We start from the raw sequence: 27673 nt of genomic DNA, 5'->3' as shown, positions 1-27673 counted from the left end.
GCGCGTGTAATGAAATAAAGATGAATCGAGCGGGCCAAATAAAACAGCCCTGATCTGTTCAGTGATTCGTTATCGTTCTGTCCTCGCTAAATCTCTGCCGGGGGGGATGTGGTGGGGGTTTGGATCCACGAGCGATGTGTGTGGTGGACAGATTTGTGGGTCTTTAGAGAAATAAATGCTCAGTGCGTCGTCGGAGACAGGAGAGACGCTTCAGATTAGAGCCGGTGAATCATTCACGCCTGGTGATTAACGACGCATCAGTGACCTTCCAGCTCGGACGTCTTTGGGTGCTGCTGAAAGAACCAGGACCGGGTCCAAAATAATGAGCCGGTGACGAATGGCGGCGTAAATATCCCGCCGACCTTGTGGTTGGCGTCAGCAGTGAAGAAGTGCCGGGATTATGCGTACAGACGGGTCATTCATTTAAACTTCGTTCCTCTGCGGCTAATAAAGGAGCGGAAGGGGTTAGACGTGAGACATGCAGGCAGGCGGGAAGATCGCATGCAGCGTGATAGGATGGAGCCATGCAGCAGCAGTGCATTATGGGAGACCGGAGGATAGCTGTATCCACTCACGTTTCCCTCCCCCTCACCCAACACAGTCACACCCATCCGGTAACGATGCACCCACGATCGTTACAAAGCACAAAGTTTAAAGATACACACAACAACCACAACGCTCAGGTTTATTGATGTGAATTTCATTTTTAGGAGATATTTTAATTATTTTTAAATGTTTGGTAATCATACTCAACTAAAAATCTCCTATTTTGAAGAAATAATCAGCCGTTTTTAACCTTATCTCTGTCTAGAATAAAGATACTGTATAAGTAGGTGAGACCTTGCCGCCTATATATTTTTTATCCTACAGAATTTGGAGTTGGCTTTTATACCCATCTCAGCTTATTTAATCCGAAGTTGCATTTTTTTTTTTTGCCTGATTGGTGTTAAGAGCTGACTGTCGATAAGCTTAGACCCTCGCTTCAAAGATAGCTTGGTTTATTTGAAAGAAAAGACTATTGTGGAGATCCTGGTTCGATTCTCAGGTTCAATTCTCAGTGGTCATATTGGTTGGTCTGGCATCTACACAGACAAGATAGATTATATCTTGTGGCTGGGGGAGGACTGATTGCCCTGTGATGGATTGGTGCCCTGTGTTTCCCATTACCAGGATTAAGTGGTTGATAAAAATGTATTTGTTCAATATATATAAATTGTTTCTTAATTATTTAGTATTGTAATGTGCTACATCCTATAATAATCCTATAATTATGGTCTACAACAAACAAAACATAGCTTTTCATATTTTCATATTTATTTCTTAAGAATAAAAACTTAAGGAGTTCGGAATCTCGGTGCTGGTGAGCTAGTGTGCTAGCGGAATATCCCCCGGGCATATGTTTATGTTATCTCTCTGGTTTTAATTTTATGTTCTTTTAATTGTAACCATATTTGCAAAAAGACTTTTTGAGGTTCTAGATCTCTAGATCCTTATGTAAAGCACATTGAATTGCCACTGTGTATGAAAATAAACAATGCCTTGCCTAATTACACGATCTGTTGATCCTTACATATATAAATCGTGAATTAAAACATGACTAAAGGTATATAATATAAAGTTAATATGGTAGAAATTAATTCCATGTTTAAGAACAGTACCTCAGGTGGGTAGACATGACCTATAATTCTTTGGATATGCTGTCATATAGAAATTATGCTCGGGTAATGCAGCAGTCTGCTGCCCATCACGGTGGAGACCAGTGTTCAGTCTCAATGCAACATCTGCCTTCAACATTTGGATTTCATGGATTATATGCTACAGATTCATTAGATTGCATCAAACAAACCCAATTTCTCACAAATAAGTATTAGGAAGTGTTAAATAATGGAACATTTTCTATATTAACATCCGGACGTTGTGTTTGTTGTGTGTATGACAGAACCGAGGGCTCAGACGGTGACTGTGAGATGCTGTTGATGAGCTGGAAGAGGCTCAGACAGAGGACGGGGCAACACTCAGAGACAACCCCACCACCACCAAAACACAAACACCAAACACCAAAAACACACAAAAACACACAAAAACAAACCGAACCATACTGATAAACGCTGATAAAAACACAATGAGGAGCCAAAACATTACGACCACCCCCAAAAATGTGCACGGCATTCAGTATTTCATAGCAATTGTGTATGTGAGGACTATCTATAGGACCATCTATAGGACTAAATAATGTAGTAGTTCACGGGTTAAATGCAGCAGATCTAATCAGATTACGGACCTGAGTGACTTTGATAGGTGTCAGGTCGTTCTGGTATCTCCGAAAAACCAAGACTTCCTCACAGGCAGTCGTGGTGAGAACCCACAGACAGTGGTCCAGGAAGGGACAAGTCAAATACAGTCGACAGGTTGTTGAGCAGCCAAGACATAGATACCAGAGGACATTATGGCTACGACGTCTAGTACAGACCAACAGAAGATCTACTGTGGTCTGAATTGATCGTTTTAAATCTGCTGATGAGATGAATGGGTCACAACAACTTTTTTGAACCCTTCTGTGGATGGAGCTGATTAGTCACAGGTTAGTCAATGGCATCAGAACTGGACATCAGAGCAATGGGAGATCCAATTTGGTCCAACAAATCCTGTGTAAAATTGGAAGGGCTTGCTGATAATGTCCTGGGACTCCTTGTTATTGTGGAGTCTGGGAGGGTCAGAACTATTTGGGCAGCATATCGGCAGGTGGTGCTAATGTTTTGGCTCATCTATGCATGCTGGAGCAAGACCGCATCCTTACGAAGTTCCAGAGAACACAGTACATTTACAAACCTTAATTATTAGAAACCTTATTAAACTATGACTCAATTTAGCTTCCCTGGGACTTACAGTAGCATATGAGGTCAACATTTACCCTTACAGAGTGACCTGACCATTAACATCAGCAATATGTGCACAAACAAAACCTCACAAGGTACAGCAGTGATTAAGCAACATCAGCAACAGTGCAGCAGCATCCTGTCAGTGCAGTTTCCATCCGGTATTTATCAGATTTTACCACTGAATCATCAATTCATCCTGGTCGGGGTCACCCTGGACCTCAGCGACATAACCAATCATGTCTTTTTGTAGATGCCCGACTGGCCGACAGCCCCGCTGGTGATCCCAATTTATTCCTCATTTTACTCTGAATTTACTGATGAACACAGATGGAAACTTCACTGAAAGATGAAGCGTGATCAGATGTTGAATGAATGGTGGGATGAAACAATGTGAACAGATTAAAATAAATAAATCAGCTTTGTGATAAAATCTCTGCTCTAGCAAAACAATTAGTGAGTAAACCAGGTTAGCAAACCTTGCCCAACTCTGAAAGTTCACTTTGAAATTGATCATCCTGAGGGCACAAGGATAAAGAGCTGGAGTGTGTGTGTGTGTGTGTGTGATTAAAGGATCACTCCAAACCAACTTACCGGAAGTCCTCTCTCCCCTGGTGCACCCTTGGGTCCTGGCTCACCCTACAGAGATATCAGGGTTATAAGAGCACGACGATTACCCAAAGCTAAAACCTTAATATAATAACCACCAACGTTCACAGCAGGGATTTGAACCTGCTGCTTGTGGGCCACTTCTACACATGCTTTTGTAAAATAATCATGCACAGATGTGAGACGACCATCTTACCGACTCCCCTTTAAAGCCCCTCTCCCCCGGATATCCCAGAGGGCCCTGTAGGAACAGAGGAAGGTTAAATAAGGCAATAGCACATAGCATTGTGTTCAGCGCTTTTGTTTTATGCTTTAGATGACAAACTCACTCTCTCTCCACGCTCCCCTTTTGGCCCGATGGGGCCCTGCGCGCCCGGGGATCCTGACTTGCCCTGAGAAGGAAAACAGGAATATATTACATTTATATTAAACATGCACACGCCTGTGCATACCAGAGTCAAAATGCCAGGAAAACTGACACAGCAAATTAGCATCTTATGCCAAGTTCACACTACATGACTTTCCAAGTCGTCAGGTCACGGTACAGTTCACACTACATGACTGGATCTCTTGTAATCGGGAGTCTATCACGTCGGTGTATATTTCACACTACATGACTGATTGGCGATGGGAGGTTTCACACTACACCATCAATCACTATCTGGAATCACAGGCGAGCTTCTCTGGTCTCCCAAACTACGTTCTGTCACGAAAACAAACGCGAGAAGTGACGGGAGGTTTAATGATACCACGTCCAAAAACAAGTAGCGAGCGATCAAAGTTTGTGCACTGATGTGCAGCGTAAAATCAAGTAGGAAAAATAAGACCGGCATGGATTGTTCTGTAGTGAGTTGGAGGTTAATAAATATTTTTTGCAATGCAACGTCGGTGTTTTGTTTTGTAGTGAACGATCAGGTCAGAAATACTGTATAAAACGTGTGTGTGCTGATGTATTCTGATATAAACTATATTACGCCCCTGTCCCACCTTTTTACACTCCTCCCCTGCGTTTCCCCTCACACTGTATCTTGCGTTCTCATTGGTCGTTCGAGATAGCACTTACTGCCAGTCGGGCGACTCAGATCCAGATATTTGGCATGCTAGAAATCTCTCCTCGTTCGCCGAGCGCTCAGCGAGCCGCTCGGATCGAGTTGTTGAGCAGTTCACACATAGCGATTGAGAGCCAAGTTTCAATTGCCGAGCAAACGCCGAGTTGCTCCTGAGCCGGTAAATCTAGCGCCGACCAGTTGGTGAGCGAAAATCAGGGCAACAATCATGTAGTGTGAACTAAGCATTAGGATGCTGATCTCAGGGCTAAGGTCAGTGGGATTAGAGTTTAGGACACACTTACACCTAGTACCATAAAAATAGGAGTAAAGTCTTGAAATCTGGAGTCTGCTTTTCTGCGATTCTGTAATCATGCAGAATCATGTTACCAATTTAAAGTTTCGTCACATAAAAAGGTGCCTTCACTAATTCGGAATTTAGAAATTTAGAAACTGCAATTCCATGATTCTACCGGCAGATGGCGCCAAACAAACGAATAGTACTTAATCATCATGGCGGTAAAAAGTAAAGTATGTTTGTTTGTAAGCTATAAATTAATGAGGTGATTTGTACAACCACCGAATTCTAAACTCTCACACGTTACCTGTGAGAGTACCAGATCTCACAAATGTAGCTTGATGATGGAGTTAAATCACCCATCACAACTCATTCAGATTTTCTGTCAGAATCTAGGGTCTCACCAGGGTATTTTGGGGATGAGGTTAAATCCCCCATAATAATTCACATACAGGAAGCGGAACATGTTACAGTCCTGCTCCAACAAGTCAGTGACATGCTGGTTTACAGTGTATTCACTCATTCATTCATTCATTATTAAATATATAAACATGAATAACAGCAAAGGATCCAGCAGTCAGGAAACCTGACACAAACTGACACTTGGCAGAACAAGAATAAAGGAACTGGAGAAAAACTTCGAATTTTGTGAAAGGATATGAAAGCTGGACAGTAAAAAAGCAGGACAGGAAGAATATCCATGCCTTTGAACACTGGTGCTGGCAAAGACTTATATTAGAATATCTTATACTGCAAATTCCCCCTGTGGGATAATAAAAGGCTATCTTATTTTATATATCTTATGAAGTACCTTAAAAATCTAACCTAAACTCTCACCGTAAGCCCAGATAACCAAACTGAAGCTCTCTTATTTTTGACACATTTTGAGAAGCAACAAGAGTTAGAAGAGTTGAAGGTAAAAAAGGAAGAGGATGGACAGCAACAAGATGGACTGAAAGAATAAGAGGAACAATAAACAAGCCAATAAGGCTGGATGCTCTGGAGAATTATTATCCATACGGTCACCAGGAGTCAGAATTGACTTGTCGGTACTTAATAATAATAATAATAGTAATAATTTATATTTATTTATTTATTAGGATTTTAACATCATGTTTTACACACTATGGTTACATTCATGACAGGAACAGTAGTTACTGTTACACAAGATTCATCAGTTCATGTTTAAATGTCAAACACAATAATGGACAATTTAGAATCTCCAATTCACCTCACTTGCACGTCTTTGTACTGTGGGAGGAAACCAGAGGTCCCAAAACCCACACAGACACGGGGAGAACATGCAAACTCCACACAGAAAGGACCCGGAGCGCCCCATCTGGGGATCGAACCCAAGATCCTTCTTGCTTTGAGTCGACAGTGCTACCCACTAAGCCACCGTGCCGCCCTAATAATAATAATAGGGGTTGATATGAAACTTGATATCTGCTGTACAGCTTAATGCGATGCACCACATGAGAGGCTCATATCAAATATTAAATGGAGCGTGAATGTAATTGAATACCTCAAGGACGTTAAAACACGGTGTAATCGTGATGAGAGAACGGATTTGTGTTTATAACCTTGTGAACTGTAATGAGGCTCATTAGAGCAGGGTGTGTGTGGGGCGGGTGGGGTGGGGAAAGTGTCAGAGGGGACTTGTGCTAGTCTGAGACAATGAGAAATAGAAAATATTGGGCAGTCATGATATTATGAAGATCCTAAGTGAAAATCACTACGGATCATCTGAGACACATTGAGCTGCCAGATGAAACCGGCTGCCCATCTTTACTGCCATCTTGTGATCAAATTTTAATATAAAGTGTCTTCAAGGTGTAAAAGGTGTCTGTATAAATAGCTCACGGGTTGTCCGGCGGGTCCTGGTGGTCCCTCTGGTCCTTTGGGTCCCGTGGGGCCTAAATGGAGGAAGATGCACATCATTAGATTAGGACAGAAGTCACATCATTCATTCATTCAGTCAGTTTTACCATCGCTTTATCCTGGTCAGGGTTGGACAGTCCATCACAGGGTGGCCTGACTGCATGTTTTTGGACTTGTGAGAGAAAACCGGAGCACCCGGAGGAAACCAACACATGAGAAGGATGGAGGTCCCTGCTGAGTCTGGTTCCTCTCAAGGTTTCTTCCTGTAATTTTAAGGGAGTTTTTTCTGCCACTGTCACCCTCGGCTTGCTCAGTAGGGGTTTTTGGTCTGTTGGTCCTGGATTCTGTAAAGTTGCTTTGAGACAATGTTCATTGTAAAAAGTGCTATATAAATAAATTTGACTTGACAAATTCCACACAGAAAGGAAGGGAAATCGAACCCATGCCCTTCATCCTGTGAGGCGATAGCGCTACCCACTGGGCCACTGTGCAGCCCAAAGTCACACCAGTAAAAATTCAATGAATTTGAGTGGAATTTGCCACAGTTGAGCTTTTTTTTGGTTTGTTTGTTTGTTTGTTTGTTAGGATTTTAACGTCATGTTTTACACTTTGGTTACATTCATGACAGGAACGGTAGTTACTCATTACACAAGATTCATCAGCTCACAAGGTTATATCAAACACAGTCATGGACAATTTAGTGTCTCCAATTCACCTTACTTGTACGTCTTTGGACTGTGGGAGGAAACCGGAGAACCCGGAGGAAACCCACACAGACACAAGGAGAACATGCAAACTCCACACAGAAAGGACCCGGAGCACCCCACCTGGGGATCGAACCCAGGACCTTCTTGCTGTGAGGCGACAGTGCTACCCACTTAGCCACCGTGCTTCCCTCGCTCGCTCTGTAGTTAAACTACATATAAAACATAATGAAATTCAATCCGGAGCAGAGTTTCCTCTCTCAGGGTTTCGCTCCCCCTAATAAATCAGCAGGCAGATTTCACAACCTTACAAGTCTGAGATACCCGAACTCTGACAAACACACGAGAAATCAAAGAGTCAAAAGTGTAAAGTGATACAGAACCCCAGCGTGATCCAAATCTGATATTAGGCGTTCCATAACTGAGTTACGGCCGACACTGAGGTCACGATGATTTTATTCGCTATAAAACGTACGCTTGACTTATTATTGACTCCTACAGACTGAAATGATGATAAAACCAAAGGAATAAAAAACCCCGGGTCTCGGTGGGATGAAAATACTGTTGTGTTATAAATTTTGCCCAACAGGGGCAGCAACCCCACCGGCTACAACACCCAAATTATTTCTGATTATTCAAATTAAACTCATTCCGGAATACATTCTAGAAACTCGGTACCTTGAAACTCGACGTCAACTGGTTCTGGGAGTGGCGTCGAGTTTTAAAGACGTCGAGTTTCAAGGTATTTTTCCCATAAAGATGTTTGAGAAACCTGTTAATGCGTCAATGGTCCCGTACTTTAGGCTCATGTAAAATAATGGGGTTGTTTTTGACACTTATACACTGAAAATAACACAAATATAATATAAACACACAGAAATACAATTAAAAACAGTTAAAAATCAATAAAAAATACAATAAAAGCTGCACTTTAAGTTTACTTCTTTATTGCTTCCTTGTGCTTCTTAATTAGTGGAGAGAGTTTTAGTGTTTCAATGTAGTTCTTTTAATACATTAAGTCACATTAAGCTTTATTTTTAACCAGAAGTGTTTTAGACTCTGGGAGAAGCTGATTCTGATTCTCACAATATCTCAGAAGCTCGAGCTGTAACACAAGTTTAAAAGTGAAACAGTGAGAAAATGTGGAGCTTTCTTTTAAAAAGTCTTCTCAGGAAAGTTCGAAGCATGTCTGTGGGAATTTGCGCCCATTCAGTCAAAAGAGCATTTCTACGGCTGGGCACTGATGTTGGTCGAGAAAGTCTAAGTCGATGTTCCAGTTCATTCCAAAGCTATTGAATGTGGCTGAGGTCAGGACTGAGCTTTAAACTGAGCTTCTCTTTATAGAGCTGGAACAGGAAGGGGCCTTCCCTAAACTGTTGCCACAAAGTTGGAAGCATAGAATTTCCCTTATATAATTGATTTAATCCACCTGTTTGCAAAGGCTGTGGCTCAAAGACATGCATTCAAAAATTAGAAGGGGTGTCCCAGTACTTCTGTCCATATAGTGTACGTGGTTGTTGTGCCCTGCCCCGATTGGCTGTGTGTCTGTGTAGCCACCCGACCGGCTGATAGCAGAGCTATGGTCTTAGCACTGGTGGGCTAGTGTATGTTTTACCTCTGTGCCATCTAAGCACCTGAAGCTTTATTTTTGACGTGTGTTTTACTTTAAGTCGCTAGTAAATGTTCTTTTGAAACTGAATCCTACATCCACCTTCTTCTGTACTTTACCCTATTTTACTAGAGTAAGTTTTCAGCCAAAAACTGTCAGTCTTTTCCGAGCTGTACGCATGGCGACTCACGAGCAGGGTCCGAGATAAAAAAATAAACTCAGGCTGAACGAGAGCTGCTCGGGCTCACACATGCTGGACGAGGCTCGTGGAAAAATGACGTGCGGCCGGACGAACCACATCTGCTTTGACGGTAGCATCGATTTCGACATGCGTTATTGCAGGGGAAAGCCGAGCTTTAGCTGCGGGACCGGGCGGAGCGTGTTTCGAATTTAAGAAAGCGCTTTATCAGGCCGAACGAGCGGCGAGATGTGACCGGTCAGCTCTCGCCGTCTTTTTCCTTCCGTTCATGGCGAGGGCACACATCTGGCTCCGCTCAGTTCTGCAGCGAAAATGGGCTGAACACGGGGAAAGCACGACGCTTCTGATTACTCCGACGGTCATGAGAGATTCATACAGCTGCTATAAGGCATAACAAATGACGGACGGATTTGATTTGTATTGCTTTAGCTCTTGGCACCGAGTACGGATCCTGTTCCATGTTGCGCGGCCCCGGTACTGCAGCGCATGGAAGCTTTTGAGGTAAAATACGATCATAGCTCATCGCCGGTACAGAAACAAACACGTACGTGCTGCATGTAAGAAACCGCAGGTTCTTGTTTGTAATCAGATGAAACCCGACGAGGTTTTCTGTGTCCTGCAGAGACTCGTTTCATCTCTATTAGACTAGCAGGAGAACACGAGTAATTCTACACCATCAGAGAGCAAAATGTGAGTCAAACTCCCATTATCACTTCATTCTGAGGATTAATAAATAGTGAGTAAATCAGCTCCACGTACCATATAGAAGCACTTTGTAGTTCTACAATTACTGACTGTAGTCCATCTGTTTCTCTGCATGCTTTGTTAGCCCCCTTTCATGCTGTTCTTCAATGGTCAGGACCCCCACAGGACCACCACAGAGCAGGTATTATTTAGGTGGTGGATCATTCTCAGCACTGCAGTGACACTGACATGGTGGTGGTGTGTTAGTGTGTGTTGTGCTGATATGAGTGGATCAGACACAGCACAGCTGCTGAAGTTTTTAAACACCTCACTGTCACTGCTGGACTGAGAATAGTCCACCAACCAAAAATATCCAGCCAACAGCACCCCGTGGGCAACGTCCTGTGACCACTGATGAAGGTCAAGAAGATGACCGACTCAAACAGCAGCAATAGATGAGCGATCGTCTCTGACTTTACATCTACAGGGTGGACCAACTAGGTAGGAGTGTCTAATAGAGTGGACAGTGAGTGGACACGGTATTTAAAAACTCCAGGAGCGCTGCTGTGTCTGATCCACTCATACCAGCACAACACACACTAACACACCACCACCATGTCAGTGTCACTGCAGTGCTGAGAATCATCCACCACCCAAATAATACCTGCTCTGTAGTGGTCCTGTGGGGGTCCTGACCATTGAAGAACAGCATGAAAGGGGGTAAGAAAGCATGCAGAGAAACAGATGGACTACAGTCAGTAATTGTAGAACTACAAAGTGCTTCTATATGGTAAGTGGAGCTGATAACATGGACAGTGAGTGTAGAAACAAGGAGGTGGTTTTAATGTTATGGCTGATTGGTGCATATAAAAACTTTAGCATCTGGAGGTGAGGATCGAACATGAGGTCACTGGAGCTGTGCAGCACCAACACTAGCTGCTGCGCCACTGTCCACAGAAATGGATATACGACTAGTCATTTAGTCATATCCAAGCCCTTCTAAACTGAATCACAGGTTGCCAGAATAATAATAAATGTAAAGCTGAAGAACATGCTGGCTTGTCTTACTGTAATGTGTGTGTGTGTGTGTGTGTGTGTGTGTGTGTGTGTAGCTGGACTGACCTATGGGACCAGGAGGCCCCTGGGGTCCTTGAGCAGGAACTCGTGGGTCTGGGAAGCTGTTTGAGAACAGAAGGTTTTTCTTCTCACCTGCAAATAAACACAGAAAGACGAAGTGTTTTTAACACGAGGCGAACACGCAGCTGCCTAGAGCGGCATCCACAAGGGGGCGCCGTTCTAACAATACTGTATTTCACATCACACACACACACTGGTAGCTTTAATGTACTGTTACACAACAGCATGCTACCAGAACGAGAGATAGAATCAATTCATTTATAATCATTAACCGCTTTATCCTGGTCAGGGTCGCAGCAGCTCCAGTTCCACTAGGAACACTGATGGATTCAGGGTGTTCCTGTCCTGTTTTCAAACAGCACTGGCACCTGAGACAGTCAATCATGCCCAGCCTTCCCACAGCGGCTGCACCACTTGAGCGCCCAGTAGATACAACATATGGCCAAAAGTATGTGGACACCTGATAATTAGCTTGTTAGGCACATCATTTTGGCCATATAGTGCATACAGAGTCCCTCAGGTTGAGCCCCAGAGGCCCAGGAGGTCGTTTAAACATGAAGATGCTTCATTAATCCTTGTTAGGCCCACATGTGCACACACACACTCGACAGGAGACCAGACACGATTAAACAGATCCACTCGTGCACCCTCCACCCTGCTGTTTCAGTCCCTGCACATCTGGAAGTGGTTGGGTGACATTAGCGTCAGGTCCGTTTCCTCACCGTGGAACAACAGAGTCGAGCTCGTCTCACCCCACCATCGCTCCGTTCCCACACTTCCAGACCTCGATCTCCACATGATGTTTCACTCTCTTATCGTCCACAAACTTTTGAAACATCCATAACTCATCCGAGAGAGATTAGATTTCCTTTATCTCTCTTATCTGTGTTCTCTCTCTCTCTCCCGCCCCTCGCTGCTCTCTCCGTTTTTACGCTCTCATGCATTGTTTCACATCCACGATCGCTGCACTTTATTGAGGCTGAAAACCTACCGCACCATCTACACTATATGTCCAAAAGTATTCGGACACCTGACCACAGGCGGTATTAAAATAGAGTGACGTCTATGTGATCTTTTTAGCCATAACAGCAGCCGCTCTTCTGAAATGGCTTATCACAACACTTTGAAGTATGGCTGTGGGAATTTGTGCCCATTCAGTCAAAAGAACTTGCTTTGTGCACAGGGACGCGGTCATGCTGGAACAGGGAAGGGCCTTCCCTAAACTGTTGCTGCAAAGCATATATGGAAGCATATAATTGCATATAACTGATTTATTACACCTGTTAGCAATTTCTGTTGTTAAAACACATGAAATCGAAAATTTGAAGTGGTGTCCCAATACTTTTAGGACTATTTGACCAACAGTATGTGGACACCACAGCTAATAATATATATATATATAGATGTGTGTTCTTACTCTCATCAGGGCCAGGTGCTGGAGGTCCAGGAGGTCCGGGCGGTCCAGGTAAACCCCTCTCTCCTGGAAGGCCTGGAGGTCCCCGAGGTCCTGAAGAGGAAAGAACAATTATCTTCAGACAGAGTTTAAACAGATACAGAAAAACTAGAACCAGAGACCACCTTCCCCCCTAAACCCCACACCAAGCTCTGTCCCTCTGTCCTGTCTCTCATGAGTACACATTTATAAAGCTCCGTTCTTCTCTGTGAGGCCAGCAGAAATATGAGAGACTACAGCGCGTCTTTTATCCCCTTATCTGCTCATCATGAGCCGATAAAGAGGAACATCAGAGAGAAAAACGCAGGTAGGAGGGCGAAAAACGAGAGACTACAAGACAGAAGAGAGGAGAGAATCAGAAACTGAAAAGTAAAGTCAAAATAAAGGATAAAATTGTGGTGGCGTGTCGGTAAAACACGCTACTGAGATCTTGAATTCAAATCTCAGCTCTGCTATCAGGATTCCTCATTGCTGCTGCAATTGCGGCCTCTGCTGGCTGATTGATGGCATCGCAAAGAGGAGGTGAAGAAAAATTAAATGAAAATGTAATAGAACTAAACAAAACAAATAAGAACAAACATAGAACAAAATAATAAACTAAGATGCCAAGAAAAAACTGTTGGATGAACAATATTAGAAAAATAGCCGTTCAGGTGGCGCAGCGGTAAAACATGCTAGCACACCAGAGCTGGGATTTCTAATACATCGTATCGAATCTCAGCTCTGCCATTCGACTGGGCTGGGCGGCTACATGAACAACGATTGGCTGTTGTTAATAGGGTAAAGGACAAGCCAGATAGGGACGAATTACGACCTCTGCTGGATGATTGATGCCGTCTGCACAGAGTTGAAACATAATGCTGATCAGGGTGTGGCTCTCTGTACACAAGGCTGATCCGCATATGAACTCGCCTGGTGCAGGTGAAAAGAGGCTGGGGGTCAGCTCCAGTAGAGAGGAAGCGTAACGCAATTGGGTAAAAATTAGACACGCTAAAATCGGGAGAAAGAGGGAGAAAATACATTTTTTTTTAAATATTAGAAAAAGAAAAAAAGAAAAAAAACAAGAACATGGAACAAGAAGAGGAGAAAATAATGGTAAATGAAAGTAAAGTAGAATAAGAAAAAAGAACAATACTGAGAATAAAAGAAAAGGAGAAAAAAGACGATAAAAAGCAGAAATGAACGGAGAGAGAGAGAGAGAGAGAGAGTGTGTGTGTGTGTGTGTGTAGACATTAGTAGGAGTGTGTAATGGCCTGTACTCTGCTCATGCAGGAAATTCAAATAAACGGTGCTAAACATCTGAGCACATAAACGCTAATAAACTGATGGTGTGTGTGTGTGTGTGTGATGGTGTGTGTGATGGTGTGTGTGTGTGTGTGTATGTGTGTGTGTTGCTACAGCTGCTTCTGTACTCGCTGTATTGACTGAGATTAAACCAGAGCAGAAGAAAAACACGAGTCCTCTGACTGGAGAGAAAAACTAGAGCAGAATCGACTACACAAACGCTCCTGTATTAAATTTACGATTTATTTTTTGACTTTCTGTCGTTCTCATCTTGTTTGACATCACTGTTTAATTTTTAGAATAACAGTAACTCTGCGTCTCTCCGTTTCTTTGCTCTTTCTCTTAACTCTTTCCAGACTCAGTGCTGATGGTATTTATTATGGCTCTCGGTCTCTCGGGTGCCTCTCGGTTTCTGTACGACGCGTTCGGTACGAGAGAGAGGAATCAAGTGAGAGACACATTTACTCTCAGAAGTGTAAATGATTTTACCACCCGTCTCAATACACGATTATATAAAAGCTAGCAAACGACAGGGACTGAACTGTTGAAGAGGTGAGGTCTGATAGTGGTTAGAAGCAGGTACAATGAGGGGCAGAATTAGAGCTGGGTGGTACGTTTACCAGCTCTTTCTTATATACTAACGTATGTGGACACATAACCATGAGCTAGTTGTAAGTAGTAAGTTGCTAGTAGTAAGTATAGTGCCGGCCCCACTCTGCTTAGTCTTTGTGGAAAGGCTTTCCACAACATTTATAAGTGTGTCTGTAGGAATTTGTGTCCGTGATATAAGAGCATGTAAGAGGTCAGGTGTTAAAGCTGGAATAAAACATTTGGCCCGCAACTGATGTTCTGATTTCTTTTTATGGTGTCCAGTAGTCTAAGATCCTTCTGTGTCTTTATTAAGCTCACTCGGTGCACAGGAGCACAGTCAAACTGGAGCAGAGCCAGTTCGCTGTCTCAGACCGTTGCCACAGGGTGCCGGAGGACATGAAGTCATGAAGTCTATGGCATCAGGTACGAACCAACAGAAGATCTACACTGGCTTTAACTGCAGATAATTTTAATCTTGCTCATGGGGTGTATCGAACCCTTCCGTGTATGGAACTGGTCAGTCAAAGTGCCCATGCAAACCACTGTCCACCTGTCAAAACTGGTCAACGGAGCAATGAATAAAGGTCTCTAGATCATGTTGCCAGCGGATAAGATGCACTGTAGGATGAGCCACCTCACAACGAATAAGCGTTGAAGGACCTGCTGTCAACTTTCCTGCTGTGGACTATTCTCAGTCCAGCAGTGACAGTGAGGTGTTTAAAAACTCCAGCAGCGCTGCTGTGTCTGATCCACTCATACCAGCACAACACACACTAACACACCACCACCATGTCAGTGTGACTGCAGTGCTGAGAATGATCCACCACCTAAATAATACCTGCTCTGTGGGGGTCCTGACCATTGAAGAACAGCATGAAAGGGAGCTAACAAAGCATGAAGGAAACAGATGGACTACAGTCAGTAATTGTACAGTAGAACTACAAAGTGCTTCTATATGGTAAGTGGAGCTGATAAAATGATGAGACCTTATTTAGTATGACGATGCATCAGGTTCTCAGTTGATTCAAGAGGAAAAACCAACAGCATACACAAAACCACTGAGTTCAAGTTCACTGTTTTAAGTGCAGTCTACTCTAAAATCTGAGATCTCATCTTCATCTCCCCATTTCTTAAAGTCTGTGTAACATTTTTCCAAACCAGTCAAGAGTAATTACTCCAGTTTATCACAAGCGTTCACTTTAGAACCCACAAATGTACCAGCAAACCAAATAAAAGGTGAAGCACCGTACGCCCTCAGAAACGCGTGGAGGTTCTGCGGAGGAGAAATGAAATGTGGAGCATATGGAAGGAATAAGAACGCGAGGATCGTGTTTATATCTCACGCTCGTATGAGTCTGACTCCATACAGCTGCTCGCATCTCAGAACGCAGCTCAAAAACTCATCAGACCCTCAACAGGGGCCCACCGCGGGGGTCACAGTTCACCCGGATTCGTTTCGGCCGACCAGGACGCGGACAAAAGACACCAGCGCGGCCCGAACACATTCGGCGCCCAGAATAACAATAACATTACGTCGCCGGTCATATTTTCCTGAACCGTGCGCTCCGCTGGCGTGCGCTTCGTTTCTGCAGTTATGATTTTCTCTGCCCTTTCGGGGTTCTTCAAATAGTTGCGAGTTTTATCCCAGCGCCCCCGGTTCGAGAGAGACGGGAGTGGTGCGTCACGCTGCGGATACAAAAGGAAGCTGTTTTTGTAGAGCTGAAGGAAAATATTTTGACAGGCAGCTCAGGGTCTGGTGCTGAGTCGGTGTTTCTCTACTGGGGTGCATGGGAAATCTAAAACACTGACGGTGTTCTGATGCCATCCATGGGAGGAACTGGCTGTAATTAGGGTCACACACACACACACACACACACACACACACACACACACACTAATAACAATGAGGTCGGGTAAAGACAAAGATGAGGCTTCTGACTATATATGATGAGAACCAGTTCTTCTTCGGAAACTCTTGGACATATGACGTCACCTTGCATCTAAGTCATTGTCTGTGTTTGTAACGGCATATTGCATACTTCTCTCATACTCTCAACAATTTAGGGAAGGACCTTTCCTGTTCCAGCATGACTGAGCCCCCGTGCACAAAGCAAAGCTCTATAAAGACATGACGAAATTCGAATATTTTGACTGAATGGGCACAAATTCCAACAGACATACTTCAAAATCTTTTGAGAAGCCTTCTCAGAAAAATGTCTGGTCACTATTTTTAATACCACTCGTTTTTTGAAATGGGATGTCTGACAAGATCATGGTCAGGCATCATGGTCCAAATACTTTAGGCCATATAGGGTCTGTCTGAAAACCTAGTGAGCTGCCTTGCTGTCTGCTGCCTACCTGATCAGCTGCCTCAGTAGAGAGGATTCTAATAAGACATTGAACTCATAAGGCAGATCATTTAGATGCTCTACTTCCGTTTTAGCTTACTACGCTAACACAGTTAGCTTAGCAACCCGCTAAGACGCCGGCTAACGTCTCCCTCCGTGTACCGAAAACGGTTAAACTGTCCCTGACGAGCCTGAATGTACAAATAAATGACACTTGTATAAACCACCTTTATACACATTAAACATCAATGAGAATTTATTTACATTTGATAGGAACTCTGTTGGTTGCTCCGCATTATATTCGTCCGCCACGTTTGACATTTTTCAGATTATCACTCAGAATTAAGGCGCCTCAGGAGGAGCATTTTAAAGAATCTGAGAATTTAGACACGCCCTCTTCTCAGGAGTGTAGGATGATGTAAATGCGTCTATGTACAGAGAACACTAGATTTTTGAACAGACCCATAGTGTACTTCACGTCCTTCAACCTACCTGACGGTCCAGAAGTACCACGAGAACCCGGAGAACCTGACGGCCCCCTCACTCCTGCATCGCCCTTCAGACCCGGCAGACCCTGAGACCCGGGTTTACCTGCAGAGACGCAGAGTCGGGGTTAATTCAGTAGAAAACCAAACCACAGCCTGTTGACCAGTAGAAGGTTAGGATTACCCACCGTCTTTGCCAGGTAATCCATCGTTGCCACGCTCGCCCTGTGGACCTAGGACAAGTGATACAGAACAGAGTGAACGATGCGCCACCCTCAGTGCCACCCCAACAAGTCCAGTTTTATGCACTGATCTAAATTTATAACGTTTTCTAATGACAGCGACTCGTGCTGGCAGATGGAACAACAAAACAAGGATGCGAGTACGAGTTCTCACATCGCTGTGTGAACCAGAACGAGCGCGGGATCACTTCATCCATGGATCTGCGCCATGTTGCTTCACACACCCGCCACGACACCTCACACCGACGGGATTTCTCAAGTTAGCATTTTCTCACTCAGAAAAAGCTCGACTGAAGTTTCTCAGCCTCTCAGCGGTGTCCATCTTATCTCGATAAGGTCATCAGTGACGCGCCAGCGCCCAGCCGGGGCAGGACACACACAGAAAATAATCAGGAATCGCTGGCCGGAGCGAGACCACCCGTAATCGCCTTAACTCTTAACTGGTTTGGGTCTTTGTTGAATTCTTTCAGATGGAAAAATCTAATCTAGAACACATTTTATCTCCAGCTGCTGTGTGTTAAGGTTCCTGGATTAGATTCCTCCTCACTTCTGACCTGCGTGGGATAAAAATGATTATAACACTGCGTCCATGTCAGTAAACGTTCGCTTGATGAGTAACGAGAGGAAGTCAAGTTGTGGAAGCACTGGGATTCCAATAGTTTCTTTGACTGGAAGATTGGAACAGATACTACTAACACCGATCAGGCATAACATTATGACCACCTTCCTACTATTGTGTTGGTCCTGCTTTATAGCTGCTAAAACAGCCCTGCAACTGTGATGCTCTGTGTATTCTGACACCTTTCTATCAGAACCAGCATGAACTTCTTCAGCTATTTGAGCTACAGTACCTCGTCTGTTGCAGTCTTGGCCGCCCATGACCCTGTCGCCGGTTTACCACTCTTCCTTCCTTCCTTGGGCCACTTTTGATAGATACTGACCACTACAGATCGGGAACACCCCACAAGAGCTGCAGTTTTGGAGATGCTTTGACCCGGTCGTCTAGCCATCACAATCTGGCCCTTGTGAATCTCCCATAAATCCTCACGCTCGCCCATTTTTTCCTGCTTCTAACATCAACTTTGAGGATAAAATGTTCACTTAAGGTCTAATATACCCCCCCCACTAACAGGTGCCGTGATGAAGAGATAATCAGTGTTATTCACTTCACCTGTCAGTGGTCATAATGTTATGCCTGGTGTACTTATGACTGTCTGAAGATAGCGGCTTCTTTATACCCATTTAAATAGGATTAAGCTATTCATTCATTAAAAATATGACACCCAGGTGGCGCACTCGAGTTTGAATCTCAGCTTTGCTATCAGCCAGCCAGGCACTTACACAGACATACGGAACAGTATAGATCAATATAAGGTGCAGAGTTCGTAGCAGGGGGCTTATTTTTTGTGTGGCAGCCACTCAGCGGTGTCAAGCTTGCTTGACTGTAGACAGAAATGAAACAAGTGGCGGAAGAATACAGAGAGCATAGCATGATCCTCCTTATGTGTTAGGACTCTCCGGAAGAACCCGCCATGTAAGAAAGCAAGTCAAATCGGAGGGGCGCCCGCTAGTTTGTGGAAGTCGTCGACCAATCTGGGTACGGCGCATAGAACTGGAAATGGGAGAAATTAAACTGGAAGGGTAAATAAAAATCCAAAAGTATGACTAAAACTCCAACTGCCCGTCATCTTAACGGCAGCCAGCGATCCTTCTGAGTTTTTCCAGACCCTCACGTTGCATCACTGTCACCGAGTCTGTTTATTTTCTTACTCAGACAAACTCTCAGCCTCCCGAGGATTTCTGTGCCGTGGTCGGGTGTGTTTGGGTGTAAGTTACACACTGTAAACGGTGTTGAGAGCATTAACAGAGTACTGGGACGGCCGGAGGGTGCAGATCTACAGTTCCTTCAATACCCAGCAAACCTTAAGGTTCTTATTTAGCCAAAATGAGAAACTTCTAAACAAACCAAAAGAAATCATCACACACCCTCCCACGCTCACAGACAGCTTTGATTTCTGCTAATCGTCTCCCTCCGCCAAAAAATCCCAACCATCTGTGAGTTTAGATAAACAAGACTGAGAAGGGGCGGGGGTGTTTACCGGGGGTATCATAATGAGCACCAGCAATCGGATTAGCTCTGTGAAGCTAATGGCTAATAAAGGGGAGAGTGCAACTGAACGCTTAAAATCCAGATCCAGCCCAAAGATCCATTTGTAATGAACATAACGTGGGCTCATGCTTGTGTGTCGCTGCATCTACAAATGCAAGCTAATGCTGCACTACGCAAAGCAGACGACGCAATTTAGAAGCATTTTGTAATGTGGTTCATCTGCTGAATGAACTCAGGAGTGAGTCCCGTTAAGAGTCGAGTCCTTCTGTGATGCCATTGTGGCCTGCAGAGGGGGCACGGAGGCGTAGATGATTGATGTGTCTGTTTCTCTTACATTTACATTACATATACATTTTCAGCATTAAGCCGACACTTTTATCCAAAGCGACTTACAGTACTGTGACAGTATATTGTCTAAGCAACTGATGGTTAAGGGCCTTGCTGAAGGGCCCAACAGTGGCAACCTGGCAGTGATGGGGATTGAACCAGCGACCTTTTGATTACTAGTCCAGTACCTTAACCGATGGGCTACAACTGCCACAACTTCTATTGATTGATCACCTGTGCCTCATGATCATTAATTCGCTCCAGGTGGAAGTTTTTCTACAGATCACGATTTCTCTTTCTCAGATTTGTCAGCTTCTCAGTCTGGCAAACCTGCTTTTCTCTCTGAAACCATGATGCCAGGCCATGTCCAGGCCCAGGCCAGCATACTTTAATCTATTTTCAGGCAACTCAGCAGGTGTCAGGGCAGTTTGGGGGTGGGGTGTCGCATTTAAAACCACCCTGGATAGGCGAGCTGCTTCGAAGGTGGTGTGACAACCATCTTTTTCAGTAAGGACAAAGCCAAGAGAAATTCTGCACAAGTGTTCCAACATCATGGTTTAGAAGTAAGAGTGTTTGGGTGCTAGACTGGCCTGCCTGCATTTTGTGTGCCGCATTATGAAGCTATTATGAATCCTGGACTGGTGAGTACCTGAAGTGTTAGAATTCCAGTCCCACTACTACAAAAGAGAGGTGATGTTACGCAGTGGTAAACATCACCCTGTCCCAACATTTTTGGAAGGTGTTGCAGCAATAAAAACGAATAAAGTGAAACCCATACATTTTCAAAGTCACTATTTCAGGGAAAACATATTTTTTGTTTGTTTTTTTGTTTGTTTGTTTTTGTAACACCATGTTGTCATATCTATGATATTCATGGCGGGAATCGGTGTTTCATGCTAGTTTTATTTGTTTAGCGTTATATATATATATACAGTATATATACAGTGTATCACAAAAGTGAGTACACCCCTCACATTTCTGCAGATATTTAAGTATATCTTTTCATGGGACAACACTGACAAAATGACACTTTGACACAATGAAAAGTAGTCTGTGTGCAGCTTATATAACAGTGTAAATTCATTCTTCCCTCAAAATAACTCAATATACAGCCATTAATGTCTAAACCACCGGCAACAAAAGTGAGTACACCCCTAAGAGACTACACCCCTAAATGTCCAAATTGAGCACTGCTTGTCATTTTCCCTCCAAAATGTCATGTGATTTGTTAGTGTTACTAGGTCTCAGGTGTGCATAGGGAGCAGGTGTGTTCAATTTTGTAGTACAGCTCTCACACTCTCTCATACTGGTCACTGAAAGTTCCAACATGGCACCTCATGGCAAAGAACTCTCTGAGGATCTTAAAAGACGAATTGTTGCGCTACATGAAGATGGCCAAGGCTACAAGAAGATTGCCAACACCCTGAAACTGAGCTGCAGCACAGTGGCCAAGATCATCCAGCGTTTTAAAAGAGCAGGGTCCACTCAGAACAGACCTCGCGTTGGTCGTCCAAAGAAGCTGAGTGCACGTGCTCAGCGTCACATCCAACTGCTGTCTTTGAAAGATAGGCGCAGGAGTGCTGTCAGCATTGCTGCAGAGATTGAAAAGGTGGGGGGTCAGCCTGTCAGTGCTCAGACCATACGCCGCACACTACATCAAATTGGTCTGCATGGCTGTCACCCCAGAAGGAAGCCTCTTCTGAAGTCTCTACACAAGAAAGCCCGCAAACAGTTTGCTGAAGACATGTCAAAAAAGGACATGGATTACTGGAACCATGTCCTATGGTCTGATGAGACCAAGATTAATTTGTTTGGTTCAGATGGTCTCAAGCATGTGTGGCGGCAATCAGGTGAGGAGTACAAAGATAAGTGTGTCATGCCTACAGTCAAGCATGGTGGTGGGAATGCCATGGTCTGGGGCTGCATGAGTGCAGCAGGTGTTGGGGAGTTACATTTCATTGAGGGACACATGAACTCCAATATGTACTGTGAAATACTGAGCAGAGCATGATCCCCTCCCTCCGGAAACTGGGTCGCAGGGCAGTGTTCCAGCATGATAATGACCCCAAACACACCTCTAAGACGACCACTGCTTTATTGAAGAGGCTAAGGGTAAAGGTGATGGACTGGCCAAGCATGTCTCCAGACCTAAACCCAATAGAACATCTTTGGGGCATCCTCAAGCGGAAGGTGGAGGAGCGCAAAGTCTCGAATATCCGCCAGCTCCGTGATGTCGTCATGGAGGAGTGGAAAAGCATTCCAGTGGCAACCTGTGAAGCTCTGGTAAACTCCATGCCCAGGAAAGTTAAGGCAGTTCTGGGAAATAATGGTGGCCACCCAAAATATTGACACTTCAGGAACTTTCACTAAGGGGTGTACTCACTTTTGTTGCCGGTGGTTTAGACATTAATGGCTGTATATTGAGTTATTTTGAGGGAAGAATAAATTTACACTGTTATATAAGCTGCACACAGACTACTTTTCATTGTGTCAAAGTGTCATTTTGTCAGTGTTGTCCCATGAAAAGATATACTTAAATATCTGCAGAAATGTGAGGGGTGTACTCACTTTTGTGATACACTGTATGTGTGTGTGTGTGTGTGTGTTCAGTTTTATAGTATTAAGGTACTTTAGGATTATTTCTGAATTATCTTGAGTAAAGATTTATTTGAATGTATTGTGCATGTGTAGTTTACTTCTTTCACTGTTGGATTTTGGGCATTCTGTCAGGATGTGTTTTATGGTGATTGGTGTATGGCAGTCTATGCAAAGTGTGGGTTCTTCTCCTATTAACAGGTGTTTGTGTGTTAATCTAGTATGGCCTATTCTGGATCTACTATATACAGCGGGGGAAATAAGTATTGAACACATTAACATTTTTCTCACATTAACATTAACATATAAACATAAATGTTTATATAGGCCAACAATTAGGACTAAACCAGCTAATATTAATTTGCACTGATAGGGGCAGGATTGCTTTCTAAATAAGGACAGATTTCAGCTGGTGTTTTGGCTTTCCATCCCTTTTTGCACCTCCTTTTTTTCATGTGTTCAATACTTTTTCCCTGTGTCATTCCACTTTATTAAACATAACTTAATTTATGGATTTATTTGTTATGATTTCTTTGTATGTGTGAAATATTTGGGTTGTTACCGACATCCGGTGAAAATTTCATGTCAATAACCCCATCAGAAATATATTTCCTGAGAAAAATGTTAATGTGTTCAATACTTATTTCCCCCGCTGTATCACCTGATCTGTGCGTTTTCCTTGGTGCATTTTTAGTTTATTTCTGATGTTGGGGTAAATCTCATGTAGTTTATTGTTTGTTTAAGTGTTTCACTGCAACTGCCATTTATTTTTAATATATTAATTTATGAGGGGGTTTAATGTCCATTGGTGGTAGTTTAAAGTTGATCATTTGGGAACAAGGCGAAGAGGAAGACCAGCAACTCGATGGCTAAACACAATCACAATAACAGCAGAGAAGACCCTGGCGGATTTATCTAGACTTGCACAGAATCGATATTCCTACAGATCGTTCATCCATCAAGTCGCCACGGATCGAGATCGAGCCGAAGGCCAATAATATAATAAAAACATCTTTCTCCTGCCAACTGATCAGCTCTTTAGTGTCCAGGTACCCAGCACAGTCTAATATCGACTTTTTTTTACCAGATCGTAGTGCCATGAGTAGGGCGTACGCTTCTGCTGAGATTATTGAAGAGAGATTAGGTAGGTTTGATTTTCCCTTGTGTTGATTTGTGGTATATGCTGCTGTGACTTGTTCAGTTGTTTTGGATCCGTCAGTATCTATGGGTAAGTGGGTGTGGTATTTTTTTCTCTCTGATTTTAAGAAAGCTGTGGAGATATGTGTTTGGGTGTGTGTTTATTTTTTTATTATACGTAATGTCTAGGATAATGTTTGGTCTCTTGAAACCCCATGGTGGTATATTGCTTGTAGGTGTCTGTGCTATTACAGCTGGATTTAAGTTCATGTCTTTTATGTGTTGAAAACATATTTTAATTTCTTTAAAATGCCCAACATTGTAATTTTACAGTATTTAACCACAATAATGTAATGTTTTTAATTGTAAGCAGTTATGATTTTACTGAAGTGAACAATGCTAGTAGTCACGTCTATAAAATAACTGGCTTTGTATTGCTTTGTAAGTGGTCATTTCTCAGTTTTATGATCCACACAGATTCCCACTTCATTTGCAATAATAAGAACCATGATAAACAGACCAGAGCATCATAACAGAAGGTAAAACGTGAGGCGTACCTGCAGGACCCTGGACTCCTGGAGCCCCGTTGGCGGGTGGAGCCCCCATGAGCGAATCTCCTCCACCCTTGGACTGAGAGTGTTTGTGAGAAGCGGGAGCTGAGAGGAGCTGGACCTGAAAGACAAAAGTATTCGAACACCTGATCATTAACCTGTTTGTACATTCCAGGATTAAACTAGAGTGACCTCTGTGTGATCTTCTCACAAGACTTTGAAGTATGTCTGTTGGAATTTGTGCCTGTTCAGTCCAAAGCATTTGTATGGCTGGGCAGTGATGCTGATCAAGAAAGCCTCAGTTGATGTTGCAGTTCTGTGGGCCATTGGCATTAGGAGTCACTGTTAGGAGTCGCCACAGCGGTTCATCTGTCCACATGTTTGATTAGGCACAGCTTCTACTTCGGATGCCCTTCCTGATGCGCCCCTCCTATTTATTCGGACTTGGGACCTGCATTAAGGGTGCACTGATGTGTCTCCTACATCAGCGGTCCCCAACCACTGGGCCGTGGGTCATTTATTACCGGGCCGAAACAATAAATAATTAGAGATCTCTTTGGGTGTTATTGTTCCCAATCACCACTAGGTGGGAGTAGCATCTTGTTGCAGCAAAATAGCTCAGGATTCACACTGATATTCTATTCCATTCTATAGTTATTCTATTTTAAATCCCCTGCCCCCGCTGGTCCGTGAAATTATATCTTATATGAAACCGGTCCGTGGTGCAAAAAAGGTTGGGGAGCGCTGTTCTAAATGACTTGGTTCATATAATGTCATGCGCCTTCTGTATTTGTGAACCCAGCTTGGGATTCAAACCCCCAGAACTCAAGTGTGACTCTCACTATCACGCCATGTGAAATCACAAGTCGTCCACCTCCAATTTAATGAATTAAGTTTCCTGCACCAAACACCAACTTCAACTCTATTGACCACCTTTGACCACAAAAATGCTCTTTTGACCAAACAGGCACAAATTCTCACATATGCACTCCAAAATCTTGTAAATGGCAGGTGGGATGACCAATAACCTTCAGTTTTTTTGTATACAGGATCAACCTCGTCCACATCTGTCCTACCCACAGTGTCCAGGGTCACTGGTACTCCGGACACTACACATATTTATGAATTAAAACGCTTCTATCGGAGCCTAAAAAGAGAAGAAACTGCCCGAGTATCTCCGGCCTGTCAGAGATGGAAAGCAGATACAGATCCTGATCATGTCCAGACTCGCTGACTACAGAACGCTCCGAAAAAATCTAATTATCGTCAGAAGATTTCATATACAAACAAAAGAAAGTGAAACATGTCTGCACAATAGCAACCATTGTTTCAAAACACATATCTGCATTTCACCATGTCTGAGAGAACGCATGACGACGTTCCCAATTCCCCACCACATCCATCACAAACGCTTTTGGTTTGCCTGTTGTCGTCACGTTGTCATTGTTACCGTGGTGAACTGATCACTGACGGAACTTACTGTTCATCCTTCCAAAACTGATTTCTTAATATTAAATGTTCTTTTTTGTGATCAATACTTGATTGTTTTTTAACCCAATCCAGCCGTGGCCAGCTGAAGCTCATCTTTCTTGTTGCTGCTGCCACGCCCACCCCTGATCGCTGAGGGACGGTGTGTCAGCACACAGCAGCCGATCGCTTCTTTTCACCTGCCTGGTGCAGTCGCCTCGTCCGGTCTGCAGAGGGCGCACTTGCCGATGAGGAACCACGTGTCAGCCACTTTAAACACTCAGCCAATCGTGTGTCTGTGTAGACGCCCGGCTGGCTGATTGCAGAGCTGAGATTGTGAGATGAAGGAGTAGATTGTTCTGGAGCTCTCAATACTTAATATACTAAACAAAAATGATTTTAATGTTGGACTTTTAATAGAGAAATGCTAACATTATAAGAATTATAAGAAAATAGGACCTAAATGTATAGAGATATTAAAATGTATAGAGATATTAAAATGTATAGAGATATTAAAATGTATAAATATATTAGACGTTACCTTTGACTCCAGAACTCCGAGTCGATCAGTCAGAGCTGTGATACGACTGCAGTTCAGACAACCTGAGACAAAGACGCTCAGAATTCAGTAGAGAAAAAATATCTGCAAGTCCTAATTCACTAATTTATTCTCATTTGAGAACTCAAATATATAAGAGTAAATCGTCTGAGCAACTTATTAGATGGTAAAACACTAGAAAAATATTTGTGCAGGTGCACTGTATACTGGAATTTTCTATTTGTACTGCAACTCAGGTAATACAAACAACGCATCAAAACAAAACTTAATAAAAATGATGGTAATCTGGTCCCACTGTGGTTTACAAGATGTAACATAAAGCCTCCACAAGGGGGCGTACGTGTACATGTGCCTGTGCCTGTTAAAGTTTGTTTATTTAATAATTACTATTTTATTATTCTTGTTTAGGAGACCTAGAGTGTGTGTGCTTGACTGGCCTGCCTGCAGTCCAGATCTGCCTCCTATTGTGTCCTCAATTTGCAAACCATTATGGAACATCGGGATAAACACGCCTCTGACTCAATTTATTTTTGAGTGTGTTGCATTACAAATTAGTTAAATACTACTACTACTACTACTAATAATAATAAATATAGCTGCAAGCAGCGATTCCTGGGGTCCGAGCACAAATTAGCATGTTCAAGATTCAGTATTTGTGTATGTGGGATAAACATATGAAGCAGTTTGCATATACAGTATTACGCAATTTAGCTCAAAGTCTAAGCGGGCAGAGCTACACGATTCTTAAAGCTTTTTGGTAGGACATGAGACATCATACGGGGTATTCCGGTGCTGACAGGAGCTCGAACAGAGAAGATAATGGTTCTTACTGGAGAGCGACTCTGCGGGTTTTGCTACGATCGGCCTGCGGTACGTCGCTTGTTTCCTGACAGCTTCCTGAGCCACCAGATTACTGCTCGCTGGTCCTAAAGAGTCACAGAGAGAGAGAGAATAAAGAGAAGATTATATTAGATCAATGTTAAGATCAGTACCAGTGGATTTAAATATGAATTGATTTTTGAATTGAAATGACAGGAATAAAAACGTGATGGATGTTTGAACACACACCAGGAACTCGTGTATGAAACAGCTCAATAATACACAGTTGCAGTGGGTGAGTTTAGTACAAGGCTCTCGTAAACCAGTGCCAGTCTCAGTGATTTCCAAAAACCTGTTTTACTGGGAACCAAGCCCAGAATGATGAACAGAACAATATTTCACACAACGTTCAGTAGAAATAAAAACCTTAAAATCATAACTCCACTTGCCAAGCCTGTCTTTCTCTGTTTTATTATTAATACATTATTTTTAGGCAAGATGCACAAGAACCAGTTTCCATTTCATTTATTTACCAGTTAAAACTGTTACTGCCACAATAACCAGATAAAAAAAAACACATTTTAATGCATTTCCCCCAATTTTCACCTCCATTCCTGGACGAGTAGGACCGTAACTAACACACGGCCCCTCCGACACGTGTG

General features: G+C 43.3%; 1 protein-coding gene across 1 annotated transcript in view; it reads right to left on the bottom strand.

Moving 5' to 3' along the window:
• emid1 (EMI domain containing 1) overlaps positions 1–27673 on the bottom strand; it is a 90095-nt gene that overhangs the window by 3741 nt on the left and 58681 nt on the right. The window contains exons 4-14 of the mRNA XM_063017717.1: positions 27023–27118; positions 26175–26236; positions 24173–24287; positions 17393–17437; positions 17212–17310; positions 12461–12550; positions 11029–11115; positions 6693–6745; positions 3815–3877; positions 3682–3726; positions 3471–3515 (exon numbers count right to left, since the gene is read on the bottom strand). Coding sequence (XP_062873787.1) covers positions 3471–3515; positions 3682–3726; positions 3815–3877; positions 6693–6745; positions 11029–11115; positions 12461–12550; positions 17212–17310; positions 17393–17437; positions 24173–24287; positions 26175–26236; positions 27023–27118 — 800 coding nt within the window. The remainder of the gene's footprint in view (positions 1–3470; positions 3516–3681; positions 3727–3814; positions 3878–6692; positions 6746–11028; positions 11116–12460; positions 12551–17211; positions 17311–17392; positions 17438–24172; positions 24288–26174; positions 26237–27022; positions 27119–27673) is intronic.

This window comes from Trichomycterus rosablanca, chromosome 21, assembly GCF_030014385.1.
Source record: "Trichomycterus rosablanca isolate fTriRos1 chromosome 21, fTriRos1.hap1, whole genome shotgun sequence".
NCBI lineage: Eukaryota > Metazoa > Chordata > Actinopteri > Siluriformes > Trichomycteridae > Trichomycterus > Trichomycterus rosablanca.
The sequence above is the reverse complement of the archived record's forward strand: the minus strand, read 5'-3'. Positions and strand labels throughout refer to the sequence as shown.